This window comes from Hippopotamus amphibius, chromosome 6 (genome assembly GCF_030028045.1).
Source record: "Hippopotamus amphibius kiboko isolate mHipAmp2 chromosome 6, mHipAmp2.hap2, whole genome shotgun sequence".
Taxonomy (NCBI): Eukaryota; Metazoa; Chordata; class Mammalia; order Artiodactyla; family Hippopotamidae; genus Hippopotamus; species Hippopotamus amphibius.
In genome coordinates this window covers 54,044,419-54,067,556 of record NC_080191.1, presented here as the reverse complement: position 1 = coordinate 54,067,556, position 23,138 = coordinate 54,044,419, and the positions used below count along the sequence as shown (strand labels likewise).

Below are 23,138 nucleotides of genomic sequence, written 5' to 3'. Positions count from 1 at the left end.
AGTCTAAATTTAAATTAAAAAATCACCACATAGCTGAATTCTTGGGACTATATTAAATTTTCTGATGACTCTTTCCTCTTTGAGTTTTTAAAGTAAAAGAAAAAAATCACCTGTGATTTTTCTGGAACAATTAAAAAACCTTAGAAACCAGGGCATGTTCTTAGAAAAACTTGAATGCATTTCCAAAGTGGCTGAGAAATGGAAGAGAACATATCTGTTCATCTCTTATTCTGTATGTTCAGCGAATCACACTGTCGGAATCAGGGCTTCTCAGACTCAAAGTGCTGGAGAAAATGGAAAGTTTTCTCGACACACAGAGTGGCCACCCCTGGGGAGTGGAGAGCCGGGCAGACGGAACACCCAGGGAAAGAGCAGCCTGTAATCCCAAGAGGAGCAGGAGAAAGGAGCATCACCTTCCAGCCTTCGCTGCCTGTGTCCTGCCTACACAGTCACCATGATCTGATCCAGAGGTTTCCGCGCGAGGTCGGGCACCGTGGCCTCTTTGCTGGGGTACCCCACGGGGAGCAGCATCAACAGCTTCTCGTTTGCAGGGCGGTTGAGGAGCAGCCTCAGACGGGGGCCACAGTTGAGAGGAGTGGTCGTGACAGTCACCAGTCCTGCATTCTACAACAGGAGAGGAAAAGAAAACATTTTAAAGTCAGCAGGCAAAATCCCAACTCTGCTTCTAGCCTGTGCATGTTCCAGTCCCTGTAAGATCTGCTTGTCCTATCATTTCCTTGAAGTTGGGCAGCAAAGAGGCTACCAGCTCAGGCAGTGGTGTCTTGAATCTTACCTGCCCTCCTCGACCTTCCCAGACCCCACCTTCTTTTAACCAAACAGTGGGAAGCTTCTCAGAGAAGAAAATACCAGTCTTATTTTTGACCGATGCTTAAGAAATGGGCGTGGTTATCTCATGGAAAGAAACTTGGGGAATCCAACTACAACAAAGGAATAGAAAAACAAAAGGCAGTTCCAGTGATTATATAACCAACAATGGAAGCAGAGCATCCTCCCCAGCTGAAAATACCTGTGTCCGGTGATGGAGGACCCAGCGGCCAAGGGGTACTTAAGAAGTAGAGGAAATACTCCACCAACCTCTCCCCAGCCCCTTCGAATAATAAACATCCAATAAAAATCACATGTAGCTTCAAGACACTTTCCCAGTTGGCCCCCTCTATCCCACCTGCTTTTCTCATCAGATGGCCATCGCTAAGCCTAGACCGGAAGGAGGTTCTGGAACTGCCTTTTGGCGTCAAGCATGCCTCCAGTCCCTGTGCAATCTGCCCAGACAAGGACTTCCAGGAGATTCCTTCCTCCTTCACAAATCAAAACCTACACTCAGAATTATTCCTGACAGAAAGCTAGAGGGCAGCAAACTCCACAGTAAAGTAGAAAAAGTTGCTGCTTGGAATGCATAAAAGCCACAGGTGAAGGGAGCCCTCGCCACGCTTAAACTGCTTCTTTGGGCACCCTATCCAGGATGGGGGCGGCGCCCTGCAGTCTGACATCACACGGTGATTCCTTTATTTGTCTGTTACAGAATCAGGAGGGAAATTTTTCAAGTCATCTAACAACACATTCCTCTTTTATGTCATAATGACTATTTTGCAAATTTTCAGCAAACACATTTTTCTTCGAGATAAGTAAAGAAGCACATAGTTCTTTGGAATCGATTGTCCCTTGAAAGTAGGCTCATTCGCTCTTATAATCCTGTTTGCTTTATTTATTTCAGGTGTTTACTGTTGCTCTCTGCCCTCTCCCAGGACCTCAGTCCCACCAGAATGTACAGTTCACAAGATGACTGTTCCTGGTGTCTCCTGGAAGCTGCCACATAGAAGGAGCTTAGAAAATATCTGTTGAGTGAATGACTTGAATCCTATGAAAGGCAGACCTCAATCCTGCTCTATTTCACACTTAGCATCCCTGTATCTACCATGTAGACAGAACTTTTTCAAGCACATGGACATCTTTCTAATGCAATACAATATAAACCCAACTTCTCAGGACAGGAGCTCTATGATAGAGTTCCCCTTATAGCCATTTAATCATCCCACTGGCTCAGACAATAGTAAACACAGCTGAGAAGCCAGGCCCTGGCACTTTCAAGCTCTGAAGCTCTTCATGTGTGTTTACCAAAACCCTTAAAGCTTTGTGTCATTACAGATGAAGGCAAACACAAAGACCATTTTTTCTGACCCTTAAAGAATGTTGTAAGTAAATTTCCAGGAAGGATGCCAGTTTGTTGGAAACATCACTCTCATCAATCCAAGGTTCCAGAAGCAGTTTTTACATCAGAGTTCCCTTCCTTAGGAATTCAACTGTAGATAAAATTCCACTGTCCCTGAACTAGAAACTCAGCTAAAATTTGCAAATAAAAGCACACTTGGCCTCCAAGTATCACGTCTCTCTCTTGGGCAGAGTGGGAGGGTGACATACCTGCAGGGCAGCTAGGAGGATGCCACAAGCGATGGAAACACTGATCTCATTGTAGTAGTGGATCCTTTTCTTGCCATTTACCGCAAAACCGTGTACTTGTTTGAAAATGAGAATCAAAACAGGGGCTGTGTCCAAGTACTCTTTAATCCAGTTGGTCCTAAAGGGGAAAGAAAAAGAGATTCAGGAGAATATTTTCTTTTCATGGATTTCTGTTTCCCTTTTTACCACCTTATCTTATTTACATTAAAAATAAAAACAATTACTTCTCTTTTGTGTTTAAATTGAAAAAGAGCAGGATTTTTGTTTGTGTCTTTTATTTGTGCCATGTGCATCTTTTTCTAGCCAAAGTCAAAAAACAGGTGTTAATAATGGCCTAATAAGGCAAGACGTGAAATGCTGAAAGATACAAAGATGGATCCTATAACGCACAGGACAACAAGCCAAATTTAGCAAAACAAAACCTGGTAAGTGTTATTATTAAAGAAATATAAGCCAAGTGTATTAGGAGCCCCAAAATGAAATGTTAGTTTTGAATAAAAAGACCCAGAATGTTTCCAAAGTTTCTCTTGAGGCGGGGCACTGAAGGCCAAGACGAGAAAGGGCATTGGGGAGGGCACCCCAGGGAAGAGAAGAGCGAGGCACAGAGCCGGAAGGAGAATGCTTGGGTGGCCAGGGAATTTCAGCGGCCTGGTAGGCTGCAGGATGGTGTGCTTGGGGGTGGGGGGTGGGGGGCACACATTGGGGGCTTGCAGTTTTCCTTCAGATTTTGCAGGGTCCTGGATTTGGTTCCCTGGGCGATGGAAAGTTATCACAAGCTTCTGAGCAGAAGCATCACATGATCAGATCTGTTTCAGAAAGAGGCAGATGGGTGTGCGCAAAGGACCAGCTTGAAGGGGACCAGGCAGGAGACAATGGCAAAGGCCCCGGGGGAGCTGGGGAGCTGCAGAGGCTGGAGCCGACAGCTCTGGTACAGGAGTGCACAGGCAGAAGAAACGGTGGTGGTGAGTTTGAACCGAAATTCCAGATGGGCAGACAATAAAGCTCTTAGCCTAGTTATGGGGAAAGGGAAGGAAACTTTTGTGGCAGTGGGAGGTAAGTCACGTGAGGCATAAATGTTGAGTTTCCATTTTTGTTTCCCAGCTAAGAGCATATCTTTCTCTATTTCATTATCCTGCCCATACATTTTGGCAAATGCTTCTTTCTAGCACAGATATTCAAAGGAAAGATATTCATACAATGCTATATACTGGGATTTCTCCTTAGGGTATGTTACGTCATCAACAAGCAAGAGACAGTCACCATTCATTTCATTTTTAGCCTGGTTATGCTTCCTTGTGCACTACTAACTTCTATACAGTACATTTTCAAAGCTGCTTTACCATCCTTCAGCCGGCTTACTCACATTTGACTAGTATCAATTCTTTTTCTCTTTACACAGCGGGAGAATGTTAATAGTTTACAGGACACTCTGGAGTCCTTTGCCATGTTGGGCAAGTTCCTCACCTTCTCACAGCTCAGCGTCCTCAGATGTAAAACGTACAATTGTACACGCACCTCAAACGGTTATTGTGAAGGTAAAATCAGTCCAAATAGATCAAGTGCTTAGAATAGTATCTAGTATACAGTGCCATGTATATATTAGCTAGTAGTAGTATTACTACTACACATTATCTTACAGTGAATAATTCAAAACAATTTTTAAATATGAGGCGAAGAATAAGGAATTGACTAGGTTCGGAGGCAGGGTGGTAATGTTTACCAATTTTTGTACTTATGTATTTTGCCAAGGCATACACTGGTAGCTAGTATTTTGGGTTTGTTCGATTTTACAAGAATGTATTATGGCATCATATGAGAGCTAATAAGAAGACAGCAACGTGCTGAGGTCTGTTAAGAAAGGACCATTAGCACCTGCCACCTGGGATGGAGGGTCTCACGCCAGCAGCAAGAGAACGCTCCTTGGGTGGACCAGATGGTATATCAAGCCTTTAATGACAGCTATGAGTTTCAGAGTTGACTCAGACTGACTCAAACAGGACATTCGTTCACTTGCAATACTGTTTAACGAACATTTATTCCGTTACCTACTATGCCTCAGCCCACTGTGCGAGGTGGTACAATACAAGACGTCTTTAAACTGCAGGTCCCTGGACCCTAGAGATTATATATATGTCTGTGTGTGTGTGTGTGTGTGTGTGTGTGTGTGTGTGCGCGCGCGCGTGCATATTGTCTGCAGAGAAAGTCCATCATGTTAATTGGATTCTCAAGAGTATCTTGGTGTACCGCAAAGGTTTCTAAAGTATGGCCAATAAAATGAGAAGAAAAGTAAGCCAATAATTAAAATACTGCATGGTAATGGCTATTTGAAATGCCTGGAAGGTGTGTATCAGGTGCTTCGAGCGTAGAGACAAGGGAGCAGCTGACGCTGCCGTCTCTGAGGAGGGACGGGGCTGGCAGCATTTTGTAGGTGCTGCACACACAGGTGCAACATCCCTCTAAGAGGAGAGACTCAGCTGGACTTTACCCATCCGTTCTTTCTCATGAATGTGCAACAAGATTTATATATTCATTATTAATACCTTGCACTTATTCCAGAACACAGCTGTCAGTTACAATGCCAATAGACATCCATTTTAATAGGGTTTAAATATCTCAGGAAAAAAAATTGTCCTCTGGGGCCAAATAAATGAGATAGGAGCAGGACTAAGAGGCCATCCTTCTCACCACCCAGCCCTAACTACCAGAGAAGTCCCGCCTCAGCCCACAAGATGGAGATTCCATTGCCTTTTCTTAGGCTTGTGTCACAGTGGGTATTGGATGGCTAATGCTGGAACTGGCTGCTAAAGGCCCGGAGCTGACAGCCAGAAGCATGGGTGCCTCTACGTTACACATGCCAAGAAGTAGCTGGCTTCCCCGCAGGGCCTTCTGAGAGGTCAGAGCCAATATCTCTGCCCCATCCCACCTCACGCTCAGCCCCAGAAGGGGTTAGAGGGGAAAGAAAACGCCTCTGTGGGGAGTGCAGTATTTATAAAGAGGACTCTGTGACCAGTGTTCTTAAATGACAAGGCTGGAACTTCCCTGGTGGTCCAGTGGTTAAGACTCTGAGCTCCCAATGCAAGGGCCCAGGTTCGATCCCTGATCAGGGAACTAGATCCGGCATGCTGCAACTAAGACCCGGCACAGTCAAATAAATAAATACTTACCATCCCCCCCCCAAAGACTTTTAAAAATAAATAAATAAAATGACAAGGCTGTCTGAAAAAATTGAAAGTGACTGTTTTAACTACAAAAATGACTGAGAAATTATGGAATCTATCCTGGACATTGTGTAGGGTGACTGGCCCACAATGGGGAAAGTGGGCTCAACAAGGCAGAGTTATTTGTAGTTTCCAAAAAAAAATGAAGCCTCACACATGCCTACCCTAATACGCTGAGGCCTCATGGTAAAGCCAGTTACACTGAATTCCAATCCACTTCTTTCCTGGAGATAAGGAAGCCTGCAAAGTTACTAACGCCTAATGGATATCATACTTGTACTAAATTTGTACTTTTGCTAAACATGTACTAAAATGAAAGCCTGCTTAATGAGATCAGGTATAAAACGTGATCATTATAGCAAAATGTAATTTACTTCACTCAAGATCCTGAGAAATATTTCACAATTTTACATTCCAGATGGTAGAAACGTAAGTCCTTAAAGTTTTATTTACTAATAATTGTTTGGGTCAGAGCCTATTTATTTACCAGATTCATATGGTCCTTATTATGTGCCATCACTGTTCTACGTGCTTACAAATACATCTCATTTTCAAAATGAAGTAGATATTAGACTTATTCCCATTTTACAGATGAGGAAACTGAGGCACAGAAAGGTTAATAAGTAGTAGACCTCATATTTGAACCCAAGCACTCTAGCTTCCAAGGCCCTACTCTTAGCCTCTTATTTAATCCTGACACAATGTTTTATCATTTTGGATGAAAAAACAGAAGCTTAGTGTGATGGTTATTTTTATGTGTCAACTTGACTGGGCCACAAGGCACCCAGATGGTTGGTTAAACATTATTCTGGGTGTGTCTGTGAGGATGTTTCTGGATGAGATTAACATGTGAATTGGCACACTGAGTAAAGCAGACTGACCTCCCCAACATGCGTGGATTTCATCTAATCTGTTGAAGCCCTGAATAGAACAAAACACATGGAATAAGGGAGGATTTTCTCTCTCTGCCTGTCTATCTTTGAGCTGGGACATCAGTCTTCTCCTGCCTTTGGACTCAGATGTGGGCTGCAACTTACACATCGGTTTTCCTGGTTCCCAGGCCTTTGGATTCAAACTGGAACTATTCCATGGGCTCTGCAGCTTGCTGACTACGAATCTTGGGACTTCCCAGCCTCTATAATCACTTGAGCAACTACTTACAATAAATCTCTTTCTCTCTGTGTTTCTCTGTCTCTCTGTCTCTTTATTGATTCTGTTTCTCTGAGAATTCAGACTAATGCACTTACAGAAAATAAGCAAACACCTAAGGTCTTGCCGTTGGAAAACCAGAGCTAAGATGTGAACCCAGACGCAATTCCAACCGGCATCCCTCACCCCAGCCCAAGACATGTGCTCAAGGCAATACAGCAGTGAGGAATGATTTAACTTTCACTATTTCTCCCACAGGTAAAATGAAACTTTTTAATGCCTAAAACAAAACCAGGAAACCAAAGTCATAAGTATTTCATTTTAAGAAACTAAACCAAACATGCCTAATTCTACCCACTTTTTTCTTTTTTTTCTTCTTTTTTTGTTTTTTTCTTTTTCTTTTTTTCTACCCACTTTTGTACCTCAGTTTCTTCAGGTCTGTAACCCACCGAGGTCCCATCCTCTTCAAGTAGTTTATTTCCTCTTCCTCCTCAATGATCTCCCGAATCTTATGCTTCACGTCTGGGTCCTTCACAACCACAAAGGTCCAGGGCTCTGTGTGGGCCCCACTGGGGGCTGTTCCTATCACCCATTAAATTAAAATCAGAAATTAAAACCGAAGGAAAATGTGACTGTTAATTAAATATAACTCATATTTACTCAAAATGAACTTAGAGCATCTGGTGCACAAAGTGCCTGGTGGTAGCCTCTGGGATGTTGCTGGGGGCCCGCTTTGTTCAGCATCTCTACTGGGGTCTCCAAACCAACTAACTGAGATCAAGGCCAGTAGTTCCCAGGCTGTGGGAATTTATCACTGCTTCTCTAATTACGTGGGAGAAAACATCCCTAAGAAACTACATCGTGACCAATAAGGGAACTCAGAGGGGAAGCTCTGACAGCCCAAATCCTCCAAATGCTGTTTGTTTTGTTTTTCTTGAAAAAGGATCAAGTCATGAAGTCTACTGGAAATGGTAAGATTTAAATGGTAAAATGGCTTCAAAAGCACTCTTCAAAAGGCAACTGAACTATAAATTGCTTAGTACCTATATCAAAGTTCTGAGCGTGGCTCTGTGGGGTTTTTGGCCCTGTTGGAGCACATGAGAACTCTTGGCCCTGGGCACTCAGACTCACAGGTTTTGAGAAACCTCAACCCACACCCGGATAAGTCCCAGTATCCCGGACAAAGCTTCCTAATGCATCGCGGGAACCAAGGAGCTTGAATTCCCTTTAAGATTCCAGCCAGGGACTGGGCCAACTTCTGCTCTGGGTGTCACCCCTCTGTCCTAGAAATGGCCCACTGTTTCTAGAAGTAGACCACAGTGACCCACTGATGGGATATTTCAGAAGCAAGTATTCCTTTCTTCCTAGTGAGTCATTCAATGGCATAAACTCTACAGGAGGGGTTTCAGTCCTGCCAGCCTTGATGAGTTTGCCATCCACCAGTCCCCATGGTAGAGAAGGCATGATTGAACTGTGAAATGCAAGTCAAATCTAAACATAAAGCCCAAATTTCTGAACGGAGGGATTCTAGTTCACTTTGTACACGTTGTCTGTTCACCAAATACTGGCGTCACTGAACATAAGAAATAAATTGCCCCCTAATGTTTTTAATTATGCCAAACTTCTCTGAATGTCATATGCACACACCCACACATTTAGATACAGATATGTACACAGAAGAAATTTAGTAATTGCTGTTAGTTAGTTAAAGGACTCCCCAATCTACTGCATTTGTGTTCTTAACTGAAATGAAATGTTTTATTCTTACTTCCTTTTAATTTGGGCAAAGGATTTATAATGGTCATGCAATAATTTCTGCATATGAACTTAAATGTGACTTATATAGGAATAAGAATCCAATCAGAGGAGACTCTCAAATAGGGGGCTTTCTCTTATATCAATATCTCCTCCCCCTTTTCTATAATTCTCATCTATTCCTTTAGGAATAGATGTTAACTTACACTGGAAATGGGTTTGCCTTGCTTTGATTTACTTTGTGAATTCACAGGAATAAATTTTGCTAGTTCATTAGAATACAGTACTAGAACATCCTGGTGTGTAATATGAGAAATTTGGTTCCCAAAAGGGAAATGTATAAATGTGACTGAGTGTGTGTTTGTGTGTGGTGGGGGGAGGTTTAAGGGGAGGTGAAAGTAAGAGGATGTTTCTCTTCTGATGTGTAATAGTGTGTTCAGAAATTTTCATTTTTCATAAATTTTATAATGTTGAATAATTTCGAAAGTTTTGAACTGTTGTCACATCTGCTCCCACGGAGTTTGTAATAGTTAAAAGTTTGTAGAAAGTGGAAATCATTATGTCCCTGGCAGTCAGTCAACACCTGGGTAAGACTTTGCAGGGAAATCTATCACTCCAGGCTTTATTCCCTGTGTTTGAACTTCAACATTGCTCCACTTGTGTCACCTGTAGCAGACGTTCTCAAAGACGCACTGTGCACTTACAGACCTGCTGCTTTGATGACATTATCAATCACTTCCATTGGGACTTGCTCATTACTTATGAATCTAACAGACCGTCTCTTATTGAGAAGTTCGTAAAATTCCTGGGATCTCTTAACCATTTCCTTCTCAGGGTACCGGGTGTGGGAGAATGGGATGTGTTTCACCTCTTCCTCTGATTCTTGCCATTCATCAGCATCTGCAAATAAGAACAAGAAAGACAGCAAAATAAGTTACCTCTCTTGATTGTGAAGGGGAGTGCAATACTCCCCCAGCCTCCCCACCCCCGCCAAATATGCCTCTTTAGCATAAGAATTATTTTGAGTTGACTATTTTTAAGAAATGCAGACACAGGAGAAGTCCTGAAAACCCGAGTAGAAGTCACCATTTTGTAAGAGACATTTACCATTTATAAAGGAAATCTCCATTTGGAAGTGTCTCCCTCTCTGTATCAGGAAGAGAAGGAGGATTCTAAATCACAGTAAACTCTTGTCAATAAGAGAAGGCATGGACTTGAACCTCTGTAGCAACCTTACCCTTGTTTATTCCGCTTTTCCTGATAACCTCCCATAACTGGGTCTCCCCAGCCCCCGACCCCTTTCTTTTGTCTTTATCTGAAGATGGTGTTTAAGGTGGTGGCTAGGGCCATTTCAGGGGGTTACTCAGTTTTCCAGGATCTCTCCCACGTACACAAGAGATATTCACGTTGTTAAACTTCTGTTTGTTTTTTTCTTGTTAATCTATTTGTATTATGGGGGAGGTGTGTCTCAGCCAAAAACCTAGAAGGGTAGAGAGAGGGAAAATTATTTTTCCTCCCTTATCATCACAGGGTATTCACTGGGGAGAAGAAAATAAAGTTCTCAAAAATATCTGTAAGGTGATGAGCTCAGGAACATCGAGAACAAATGAGAAGAATAGGTCTACAGAATCCCTGAACTCTAATCTTCACTGTCCTTCACACCCCAGACTAGTTATAAATCAAGAAAAAGAAGATTTTTACCTACATAAAGATAAGAAATGCAAATTTCTGTTAATGGTGAACTAATTTATTTGAAATAATCTCCACTAGCTGAAAACCACTAGGATTTTTTTTTTTTTTTTTTTGCCAAATCTTAGTTCCCCAAACTCGTGCCCCCTGCAGTGGAAGCATGGAGTCTTCACCGCTGGACTGCCAGGGATGTCCCCTGAAAACCACAAAGATCTTAAAATAAAGAATTTTTTTAAAAGCCCTTTTAAAATCATTGAATTACTGACAGCATAGTAAGAAATTCCTAGGCCAAAATTGAGGAGAAAATATGATCCTGCAGAGGTAAATAAGCACTGAAGCTGCATTTGCCCTGATAATATCTGCCAATCCTTATATATTTGAATTTTTATTTTTATATTTTCAGGGATCAAGAGGGACAGAAATCAAAGCGTAGGCCTATATACAATGGGAAGTCTAACAAGCTGGTACCCCAAGACTACATCCTTAGAAAAAACAAGAATCATAAATAAATCAGGGACTTCTCTGGCCGTCCAGTGGTTAAGACTCTGTACTTCCATTGCAGGTGGCATGGGTTCAATCCCTGGTCGGGGAACTAAGATCCCACATGCCACATGGCACAGCCATAAATAAATAAATAAATCAGCTCCCAAGAGGTTATAACATTTTCATGGGTCCTGCCTCAAACTTGAACTTGGAACAATGTGGCCCTACCTGAAAATACCCCCATTACCCAGCAGAAGCAAATGCCAACATAGAAATAATTTTAAGTACAATTATCAGCAACCCACCAAAGACAACCAGACATACAAAAAACAAGATATCTTGAGCAAGTAACAGCAGAATATGTTTTTAAAAATAAAGTCAGACATCAAAGTCTCCAAATATTGGAATTATCAGACTCAAAAGATAAAACAACTGTGATTACTAGGTTTAGAGGGGAAAAAAAGACAAACATATATAATCTGTAGGGTACAGGAAAAGGAGAAAAGTGACAGAAAATATTTTAAAATAGAGCTTTTAGAACTGAAAAATAAAATAATAGAATTAAGAACTTGATGGATGGGTTTAATAGCAGGTTAGACATACCTAAAGAAAGAATTAATGAACTGAAGATAACTCATAAGAAAATACACAAGGAAAGACCAAACAATGGAAAACATAAAAGAAAGATCAAGAAAAAGTAAAGCAGAGTGAGAATGTCTAATATCTATCTGATGATAGTGACAGCAGGAGATGGGGAAGTGGATGTGGCAGAGGCCATATTTGAAAGAGAATATCTGATGAAAAACTGATGAAAAATGCCTGATCTACAGATTCAGGAGGCCCAGTAAATCCCAAGCAGTATAAGAGAAGAGAAGCCCACACATTTTATAATCAAATATAAAAATCTTAAAATCAGTCAGAGGAAAAAAAAAGATTCCCTTAGGAGGATGCCCAGATGGCTTCATGAGGGAGTTCTACCAAACTCATAGAACAATTATTGCTAAATTTTCTCAAACTCCTCCCAAGAATAGAAATAGAGGAAATATCCTCCCCAACTCATTTTATAAGACTCGTACAACCTTGCTACCAAGCCTGAGTGGACCACTAAATGAAAGAAAAGCTACAGGCTTAACTCTCTCATAAATACAGATGCAAAAAGTCCTAACCAAAATATTGGTAAACAGAATGCAACAATATGTAAAGAAAATACAGGCAATATTCATTAATTTTCAATATCTGGTGGAAGAGTTTCAGTGTTTCACCACTAACTATGCAGTTGTTTCTGGGCTGTTTTGGTGTTTTTCCCCATAGTTAGACTTTATCAGGTTAAGAATTCCTTTCTATTCCCCATTTACTAAGAGATGAATGCCGAATTTTATCAAACACTTTTTCTGCATTACAATGATTATCAGCTTGTGAATGTAACAAACAACATTGCTTTTCTAACATTGTTAACCTTGCATTCCTGGGATAATCCCAATTTGTCCTAGAGCCTAAGGTAATACCCTGTGAGTGATCCAGGGAACCATAAGTCTTGACCTCAGATTAAAGTTGCCCCAGTGTGTTAGAATGTTGTTCAACTGGTAGCTGCAAATGTGAATAGTCCCTGGAATAAGTAACAGTATCATAGACCTCAGAAAAAAAAAAAAAAAGTATGAGTATGAATGACCAGTATGCAATTAAAGATAACAAAAAACAAGATGTCATGAATAAGAACCATGGAAACCACAGACATCAGAAATAGACCCACAAAAACTTGAGATATTGGAATTATCAGATAGATCATGAAACAACATGCTTTATGAGGTTTCAGCTACTCACGGTCAGCTGTGTTCTGAATATATTAAGTGGAAATATCAGATAGATCATGAAATAGCTATGCGCACTATGGTCAAAGAAATAAAAGAAAAACTTGACAATTATGGCAGGAAAAAGTGACGGCAAATTTGAGAAAGGAACCAAACAGATCTTCCAGAAGTTAAAAATTACAATAACAAATTAGATATGTAATTAACAGGCTGAACATCAGAGTAGACACAGCAGAAGATAAAAATTCATTAATAGGAAGATTTCTTCTTATATATACAAAATACAGTACAAAAAGACAAAAATATAGGAAATATGGAAGAGAAAGTAGAAGACATTGGAGAATACAGTTAAAAGGTTTAACCATTTAATTGGAGTCTTGGAAGGAGAGGAGAGGAGAGGAGAGGAGAGAGAGAATGGGACAGAGGCAGTATTTGAAGAGATAATGGTTGAAATTTTTCCAAAATTGATGAAAGACACCAATCCACGGATTTAAAATCTCAGCATCATCTAGTAAAGTTAAATGCGCGCGCGCGTGTGTGTGTGTGTGTGTGTGTGTGTGTGTGTGTGTGTGTGTGTATACCCTACAAGTGTCTATTAGCTTCTCCAGGAAGCAGATTCAGACTGAGACTAGTGTGTAGGATGTTTATAGGAAGTACCTTTGGAATCAAACACTGTGGAAGAGAGAGGAAAAAAAGAGGATTGGACAGAAGAAGATGTCACATTTCAATGCAAGCCTTGGGTGATGGCTTAACCTAGAACAAAGGCTTCTTTGGAACAAATACAGCCCATCAGAATTGTCCCAAATTAGGCCAAAATGACTGGGCTATTTTACCCTTAACCCAATCAGTCATTTTGTATGGACCACCCCGGGAAAGGCAGGATCTTGGGCAAAGCAGGTAGGCAGCAGGGGTAAACCCTGGAAGATGCTGACAGTTGAAGGCTATTTGCTGACAGCACTACCAGCAGAAGGAGCAACAAGTCTTTCCTTGAAGGGGGATCTGGGTGGTAAATTTCCATGCCCATCACACTATAACCCTGCAATCCCGTGTACACCCCAGAGAAACTCATGCACATGTACACTGGAAACAAGTATTAAAGTGTTCATAGAGGCATAGTTTATAATAGCCCTAAACTAGTAATAGCCTGAAAACATTCATCAACAGTAGAATGAATGAATTGAGATATACTCACGAAATGGAGTACTATACAGCAGTGAAAATGAATGAACTCTAGTCACATGCCTAATGTGGATGAATTTTACAAATGTAATGTTAAGCAAAAGAACAAAGTCAAAAGATTATAAGCAATATAATTCTACTGTTTAGGAATGCAGGCACAGGTGATACATCTGTAAAAAAAGCAAAGAAGCAATTCCCATAAAATTCAAAATAAAATAATAGTTACTTCTATAGGGTAGAGAAGAGCTTGTGACTGGGAAAGAACATATAAGGGTTTATGGAGTATTAGAAGTTCATATTTCTTGACCTAAGTGATAATTATATGGATTTTTGCTTTCATTCACCTGTGTTTTATATACTTTTCTAGTAAGCATATTACATTTCACAATTAAGGGGTTTTGTGGTTTGTTTAGTTTTTTTGTTTGTTTTTGTTTTTGTTGTCTTTAATGAGAAGGCCATAGAAACGAATTACCAAAAAAACAAACAAAAAACAAACCCAACGACTGTTATTTAAGAACATCTGTGGGAAAAAAAAAAGACACTTGATACTTTCTTAAGGGAGATAAGAGGATGAGAGGTGAACCATCTGGGGAAGGAGGGACAAAAACAGGAACAGGAATGAGTGGGCACAATTAACTTGTCCTGACCACATAGCAGTCCTTCATGGAGCCAGAACTACAGCCCAGGTTTCTTAACTCCTTAATCAGTGGTTTCCCCCCCCCGCCCCAATACAGCAGTTCTCCCTTATCAGAGGTTTTGCTTTCTGAGGTTTCAGTTACCCACAGTCAACTGTGTTCTGAATATATTAAATGGAAAATTCAAGAAATAAACAATTCACAAGTTTTAAATTGTGTACCATTCTGAGAACATGACGAAATGTCATGCCTGTCCTACTCCAACCCCCCACCCACACGAATCATCCCTTTGTCCATATATCTCCCCAGTTAGTCACTTACTAGCCTCTCAGTTATCAGGTCGACGGCTGGGATACTGCTGGTGTTCACGTGACCCTGATTTTACTTAGTAATGACCCCGAAGCACATGAGCCGTGATGCTGGCAATTGGGACATTCTCTTTCTGAGTCTGACTTAAATTAAACATCAAGTTTGTATGCACAGGAGGAAACTTAGGATAGGTGGGGTTCAGGACTCTCCATGGTTTCAGGCATCCACTTGGGATCTTGAACACATCCCCTGAGGATAAGGGAGCGCTGCAGTAAACGTCCAGAAGGCGAGAGGTCACTTTGGGAGCCCTCAGATAAAGAGGAGAATGCCGACAGGAACAGAGGGAAGAGAGCAAGAAGAGCCAGGGCCCGGCCCTGAGGGTCTGCCGCATTCTGGGTGGAATTCAGGTAGAAGAGGGACCTTCTCCCCGGGAGCACCCACACACGTCACTTCTGGATATGTGAGGATGGGGAGAAGATGGCAAGTGGGAACACTCAGGAAAAGAGGACTTTGAAGAGACTGAGAACCCAACTACAAAACTAGCAGGGACCACAGTTAGCTCATAGCTAGTAGTGAGAAACTTTTTACACTTTACTAGCTGGGGCGGTGGGGGCCCATATTGTACACATATATTTTTTTAACTTTTTATTTTATACTGGAGTACAGCCAATTAACAACGTTGTGCTAGTTCCAGGTACACAGCAAAGGGACTCAGCCTTACACACGTATCCACCCCCCTTGGAATTCTCTTCCCATCTAGGTCACCACACAGCATGGAGCGGAGCTCCCCGTGCCACTCAGCAGGTCCCCACTGGCTTGCAAAGGCCCAGTTACAAAGTTAAAAGGAAGTAGGTGAGATGGGGGAGTGGCAACTAACACCTATCAGCTTTCTAGAAAGCCGCTCTGAACCAAACCCAGATGTCATCAGTATCAACCCTGAACTTTATCAGATGTGTCAATAAAGACTTCCAACACCAGGGATACTCCCCCACCTGTAATGAAGCCCGGTAACCTCGGCAGTCAGTAAGTGGTCAGTGAGTCAATGCCTGCAAGGCCTCCTTAACCTCAGCATTTGCATAAACTAAAGGCAGCCGAGGTGCATGACTTGGCGGTCTCTGCAGCAGCAAAAGTGCAGGGTAGGTGCTCCTAAAATAGTGAAACTGAAGGAAGGGCTGCTGCCTGAGCCTTATCAGTGCAGCCTTATCTCTGAGCACAGCGGACAAATGGCCCCAACCACCGCTGGGCTGGGTTATCGTGAAAGGCTGTCTGAGCAGAGCATAGCGGGGCTGCTGTTGCTGGAGCCTCTCTCAGGGCTGAACGTCTACACTCAGCCTGGGGAAGGGAGGCAGGTTGAGACAGGCTTGGAGAGAAGCTCTGAGGGAGGGGGTGCAAGGCAGTGAACTGATAAGAAAGGCACAGCTCTCTCCTTCCTCTTGAACTCCTTACTGCCCCCTAGGAATAAGGCCTCACCAGAGGAAAGAGAACAAACAGCCTCTGTTCTGCAGCTCTCCTGCTTTTCCACCCCAGACCAGCCAAGCCACTCTGGGGGATTCATTCAAGCTGTGCAGCCCGTATATTCCTAAATAAATGCACGCTACTTTATTTTAACATCAGTCCTGTGCTGCCACACGTGCGGTTTGCTATTGGCACCAAGACCAACTCGCCTTTTATCCGGGCTTTATTGCCGAGGAGCCCTAAATTGCTCCATAATTAGGTTTAATGGCCAAGTAATTCCAGGCCACGTCTATCCTTTAATGTTTAACTTGGAGGCATTTTTCTGGCTGCATGTCTACATGAATTGCTTCTGTGTTTTTGCAGTTCTGCCTCAAAATCGTTGCAAATGGGCCAAATGTTTTCCAGCTATGAAACTCCAAGGCCCATTTGTGTCATGTCATCCTTGTTCCCTCCCTGCAATTCTGGGGAAGACTTGAGCATCAGTATTCATAAGGTTCAGGGTGACACAGCTCTCACAACAGACAGATTCTGAAGGTGGCTATGGGAGCAACTTCGAGGCGCAACACCTGGAGCTCTCCTCCTTCCCACTGCCTCAGCCATCACTCTGCTTCCTACGTGGACCTCTCAGCCATTCAACTCCCTCACTGCTGTATAGACTGACTCACTAACAGACACAGGGGTGGATGGGGGCTGGGGAGTCTGGGGGTATCCAGATGGAAAGGCCTTGAATAGAGCAATGCTATCCTGCGTGAAGTTGAAAGAACTTGTTTTCTGAGCCCCTTCACCTCTTGTGGTGTCCCCGGTGTCCCCAGTGTTCTGTGCTGACCTTCACTCTCCCCAGCAGATCCCACCCAGACTTGATCCCAAGGACAACATCTCCATTCAAGTCCTTTCCCTTCCCAAATCATCTGAATTTGAATTTACCTATCCTTTGTCATAGAACCATCAAGTCTTACCGGAGTCCTGATAAACCAGCCTTTTAAAATGAGCCATGCAGAAGTATGCACGGGTGGGTGTGTCAAAGGATGATGAAATGCAAAGATGAAGCTGCATTTATTGCTTCCTAGGGCAAAGGAAAACTATGCTGGTCCTAAGTGCTGCCCTTATGTAGTGTTTTTTATCAGCGGCGTGCTGGTAAACCAGCTCTCTGAGAGGAGGGAAAAAAGAGCCCTGATTTACAGCACTTGCCAATTTCTGTGGAGTATACAGTCCCATCATGGCCTGATTTCAAGCTACTGGCAATTGAGCAAATGGCCTGCAGATTTTCTGAATATTTAACAGTTGGCTCTGGCTAGCCCCATAGGCTAGTTCTTGCACACCACTTGGGTGGTGAAGCATGGAATGCAGGCATTGGTGGACTTCCAGGCACGTAAGAGGGTTGATAGCTTCTGCGGGAACAGTGTTACTTGGTTGAAACTGTCTTTGAGTGGTTGGCACTCAGAGGGGCTGGTATTGGAATAAGCCCATCTCTCATTGGTTGACTTGTTAAGCTTTTACTGAGCTGTGCTGTCACTGATCCAAGGAACAGGTTTGAAACACCTGCCTATGGGTACATAAAAATCTGTCTGTTCCCAAGTCTGAGGGAACATTTTTATTCTCAGGTGTTGCCCACACTAGATAAGAATTTTAACGAAGGCTTTTTTAGCGGTGACTGGGACGATCACAATTTCAGTTAGAATCATCGCTTTTGGAGCTAGGGAAGATGAGCCAAGCAAATCCTCACTAACGTGAAAACGGACACATCTTAATAAGATGTGTTTCCTGTGTCCTTTTCTCTTATTTCCGGTTCTGTGGGCTTTCGTGATTCTGGGCCTCACTAGAGAATTTTTGTGCAGTATATTCAGTTCATTTTAGGGAAACAATCTGAGGTTTCCGCTTTGAGATTAAATACCAGTCATTTCTCCTCCTCAGACCTCTGCTATAGATAAACAGGGAACTGAAGAGCATTAACAGGACGCCACGTGTGACTGGTCCCCGGAGGAAGTCTGTGTCTGATTTCTAATCCGCATGTCTTCTCTATACCCCTCCCACCCACCCCTACCTCCACCCTGCCCCCACACACGCTGATTCCCTGATCTGTGAATGCGGAACAGGAATTCTCTGTGAATCAGAGAGGTTGGATTGGTACCCATGTGTTCTCTAACTCACATTAGAATGGCCTACAATATTTTACTGTTTTGTCTCTGTTAATTTTCAAAATGCTTTGAATCTGGTGTCTCTTCACTGTTATCAAAACCATCTCATGTTTCCTTGGTAATGGACTCCCTTCTCTTCTCCAATTATATCTCCAATTATACATCCTCTCTTAGACTGTGTCTACCCACCCACTGGTTAAGAACAGGGACTTGGGTGGCAGAGGAGACTGAGTTTAAACATTAGTCCTCACCTTCCACCTGTGTAACTGTGTGACCTCAGTAAGTATCACTTCTGTAAGTAACAAAAATCCCAATAAGAGACCGTGAACTCTGCACTCGGGGAAGATGTGCTCATGGCTGTCGAGGGGGCCACTATGTGTTCAATTCGTTCCTCTATGTGAGGAACAGAGACTGGAGAGGCAGAGGATTAAAAGTGGATCATCAGGAGAGAGGCAGAACGGGGACCATACAGCTTTGCTCTCTGTTCCCAACCTTCAGGCCCAGCCCCAGGTCCCGGGTTCCCCACCAGCCTGCCTTATCAGTCCCTCTGTGTCCCTCAGGCTCTTGGGTCTTCAAATCCAGGGGCCTTTCCTCGATGCACACGACCTCTGATCTCTCAGGGAATGTTTAACCCTGCTAGCCATCTCCTGCCCCCTCTGTTCTGGGTTGCTCTTTTGAAAAAAAAACAGCCTAGCACACTGCCTGTAGGCCTGGACTCTGGAGCCAGGCTGCCTGGGTCCTGGATCCTCCACTAGCTGCTTGGGCTGGTGACTTAGCTGACTTGAGCCTCAGTTTCCTTATCTATAATATGGGGATGATAATAGTGCCTGCCTGCCTGCATCGTTACGAAGACTAAATGATTCACCGTATATAAAAGTGACACTGGATACCGGCAGTGCCACGTGAGGGCTTGTTATTACTACCCCAGCCCTCCTTTCCCACACCTTCTTTTCTGAGTCCACTCCTCCTGGCAGCTCCTCTTAACTGAAGGTGCCGCCCGCCAAGTTCTATCCTCAGCCTTCTCTCCAGGAATACTAGCGATACCCCCCTAGTGAATTCATTAGTGTTCCTAGTTCCGAGCATCACCCGTATGCTGCTGACTCTCCGATCAGTGTCTGCAGCCTGGATCCCTCACCTAGAAACCTGCCTGCCTTTCTGCTTCAGCATGTCATTATCCTCTCAAACCTAACACGTCCTGCACGACACTCCACAGCTTCCGCTTTAAACCGGATCCTCTTCGCTCCCCCATTTGTAACAGCATTGTTCTGATTCCTCCAGTCTCCAAATCGTGCCCTCTTCCTCCTCTCCCGATATCTAATTTATGACCAGACCTCACTGTTCTTCCTTGACCTTCCCTCTGATTCACCCCTTCCTCTGCATCTCACGGTCCCCACTGCCTAGCCCATCGTTGCTGGAATAGATCCTTACCCAGCTTCATGGTGGATCTCCCCTCTTTCAAGGGAAGTGCTTCTCAACTGGCATAGTTGGCATTCAGGGGGGAGAGTAAGAGGTCACCCTGCTGGGAGGCTGCCTGGGCTTGGATCCTGAGCAGTACATCCAGCATTGAGTGCCAGGCTCCCAGCACTGAGTGCCAGCTGAGAGTAGCTCACCCGCTAATCCTGAGATTAAGACAACTCAGAACACACACACACACACACACACACATGCACACACACACTTCCAGGTGGCCTCTGTTGGAGGGAGGGTGGGTGGAGGCATTACTACCCCAGCTGAGCATTACTGAGCCTCTTTCAAGTCGAATCCATCCCACAAAACCACCTCAGACAAACCTCAAACACAGATGACTCAAAGCTCCTCAAGAACATCTTCCTTCCTGCCTACCTCCATCATCACCTCTTCTTTCTCAGGTCAACTATGCCCCCAGCCCACCCTCAACTCCCCATGTGCTTTCACCCTGCCCTGGTCAGTATAGTCCTTCCATCTTCTTGGCATCTTTCCCTGGGGTTCCATACTCGGGCTCTTTCTGTTCCTCTTAGCCTCCTAAGCCTTGCTATTCATATTCTAGTAACCCACCAGGCCTGGCTCAGCCTTTTTCTAGCTGCCCCACCAAACCACCAAGGCTTCCCAAAACACTTTATAACCAGTTCCACCCAGTTCTCTCTGTTTTACTCTCTATTGGTGGCCTGTTTATTGCCTTGTCTACTGAATTGGATGCTCAGCTTTGAGGACAGCAGCCACTCTTGCCTCTGACCCACAGGGCTGGTGCAATGAGGGGTAGCAAGCCCCTAGGTAGATGTCCCTTTTCTATTTCAAAGTTCTTGATCAAAACCAGACTACTTAACCCACAGCCACCCTAGCCTGTGTTGTGCCCCTTCAGAAAGATTTTAGCAGCCTCAGAGGACCAGAGCTGGGGAAAATGTCAGCCTCACAACTGCTTTTTACTGAAGATCCAGGAATAAAGAGGCTTGGTGCCAGCAGGTGACCACCCGAGGGAAATGATGTCTCCGTCACACGTTAAATTTGTCTGCACAATAGAGGGTGCTGATGAAACTGACCTGCCTACATTTCTTCCTCTTCATAAGCCCTGCCATCCACTTGCCCTCCTCATAAAAACACAGAAGGCGGAAACCGAGCAGCACAGCCAGTACCTTTAGCTTCTTCCACCTGGCGGACATCAGTGCTGTCTTTCAAGTCTTCATCCACCCAAGGACGGGCCTCAACCCTAGGCTCCTCCTTCCTTCTCTTGGTGCCTCCATTAGCATTTGTAAAGATCCGCACCATCAAAATACAGACGACTGCTACCAAGACTGGAGTCAGCAGAAACATGATGGTGAGGCTGATTCTGAGCGGTGCCCATACTTCCCAGGCCAGTACTTAAACACACAGGGACCGGAGTGGGGAATGCCGGGAGACGCAGTGAAGGAAGGGAGGGGGGAAGCCGGAGGAAGGAACAGCGAACTTGCTGACTCTACGAGGACTTTGCAAAGGAGCAAAGATCACAGCCGTGGGCACCGGGGTGTGTTGTGGGTCTGGGAACGCACAGGTGCCTGCACTTTTTTAAACTGTGTGCTCAATCAATATAGTCTTAGACAATAGTTGCCAGGAGTTGAGGAAACACTTTAATGCACTCGATCTTCCTCCTGTAATGCTACTCAAGGAGCTTGTGCCAGAATCTAATCAATGCACTGTTCCCTTCCTTGAGCAACTCCTGCTGAAAAAAAAAAAAAAAGACAGCTGACCTAGACAGTGTGTAGGGTAGCGATGTGGTTGCTTTGCCTGAATTTCTGTCCTAGTGTGTGCCCCTTGTCTCATTTTATGACTGGCTATCAAGAGTGGATGGACTGGCCAGTCTGCAGACCACATTGCGAATAGCCTTCGTCTAGAAAACACATTTTCCCAAGACACACATGTGACTTTTAACTTGCAGTGCTGATGGTGAATCTGATGATCCCCATCCCCATTTCCTTCCTGCTTTTGTAACATCCCATGAGTGTATCTGCAGGGGAAGTCAAATGATGTGAAAGAGAACTTCCTGGGGTGTTGAGTGAGGGAACACAGTTTCTAATGATTCACGCAAGCAACCTTCACCAAGCATTTCTATGAAGTGCTCATTTAGCAAGTGTTATATCAAGTATTCAAGCTAAAGGCTTGAAATAGGATGTGCCTATGTCTACACCAAAATCTTATCTCAATTCAAGTGTGAAGTTGGGGGGGGGAGAAATTCAAAACGTTTTTAAACCTAATTGGCCTCACCTATACACAGTCCATGCTCACTAATAACATCAACACCACTGAAGGGTGTTTCTTTTATGTAGCTCTAATGCCCAGAGGGCTGTGTGATGCAGAAGTTTTTGTTACTCTGTGCAAACACTGTGTTGATTCTTTATCTACATTATCCCATTTAATTCACAGGATGAGGCACTTTATAAGAAACTCCAGGGCTTCCTGGGTGGCACAGTGGTTAAGAATCTGCCTGCCAATGCAGGGGACCCGGGTTCGATCCCTGCTCCAGGAAGATCCCTCATGCCGCGGAGCAGCTAAGCCTGTGCGCCGCAACTATCGAGCCTGTGCTTTAGAGCCCGTGAGCCACAACTATTGAGCCCATGTGCTGCAACTACTGAAGCCCACGTGCCTAGAGTCCGTGCTCTGCAATAAGAGAAGCCATGGCAATGAGGACCTGCTCATCACAACGAAGAGTAGCCCCCACTCACCGCAACTAAAGAAAGCCCACGCACAGCAAAAAAGACCCAACACAGCCAATAAAATAAATTAAAAAAAAAAAAAGAAAGAAACTCCACTGCTCCAACAATTCCACTACTGGGTATATGCACAGAAGAATTGAAAGCAGGGTCTCAAAGAGCTATTTGCACACTTATGTTCATAGCACCATTTTTGACCATAGCCAAGACATGGGAGCAAACCAAGGGTTCATGGACAGATGACTGAACAAACAAAATATAGTTTATAGAGACACTGGAATATTATTCAGCCTTAAAAAAAAAAAAAGAGGGGAATTCTGACACATGATGCAGCATAGATGAATTTTGAAGACATTTGCTAAATAAAAAAAGCTAGTCACAAAAAGATAAAACTTGTACAATCCACGTATATGAGGTATCTAATGTAGTCAAATTCATAAAGACAGAAAGTAGAATGGTCATTGACTGTGGCTGGGGGAGGGGAAAAGGAGAGTTCTTGTCTAATGGGTGCAGAGTTTCAGTTTTGCAAGATGAAAAGAGTTCTGGACATGGATGGGGGTGACGGTTGCACAACACTGGGAATGTACTTAAGACTCTTGAACTGTACATTTAAAAATAGCAAAGATGGTAAATTTTATGTGTATATTTTACAAAAAAATGTTTAATTAAAAAAATACTCCGCTGTCCT

The 23,138-nt window shown here is 43.5% G+C and overlaps 1 protein-coding gene across 1 annotated transcript; it reads right to left on the bottom strand.

Moving 5' to 3' along the window:
* Nucleotides 1–441: 441 nt before the first annotated feature.
* Nucleotides 442–21,077, bottom strand: IYD (iodotyrosine deiodinase). Its single transcript, XM_057739893.1, has 5 exons — nt 20,900–21,077; nt 9,306–9,497; nt 7,265–7,424; nt 2,437–2,593; nt 442–624 (listed from the first exon to the last, which is right to left on the bottom strand). The coding sequence occupies exons 1-5, from the start codon at nt 21,075–21,077 to the stop codon at nt 442–444; spliced, it is 870 nt and encodes a 289-aa protein (XP_057595876.1).
* Nucleotides 21,078–23,138: the final 2,061 nt, after the last annotated feature.

Excerpts from the sequence above, each read along its gene's own strand:
- IYD (XM_057739893.1), bottom strand. The coding sequence starts at position 21,077 with ATGTTTCTGCTGACTCCAGTCTTGGTAGCAGTCGTCTGTATTTTGATG. Across the intron at positions 7,425-9,305 it reads TAATGTCATCAAAGCAGCAG|GAACAGCCCCCAGTGGGGCC; the intron begins GTCTGTAAGTGC and ends AATGGGTGATAG. Across the intron at positions 625-2,436 it reads TCCTCCTAGCTGCCCTGCAG|AATGCAGGACTGGTGACTGT; the intron begins GTATGTCACCCT and ends CTCCTGTTGTAG.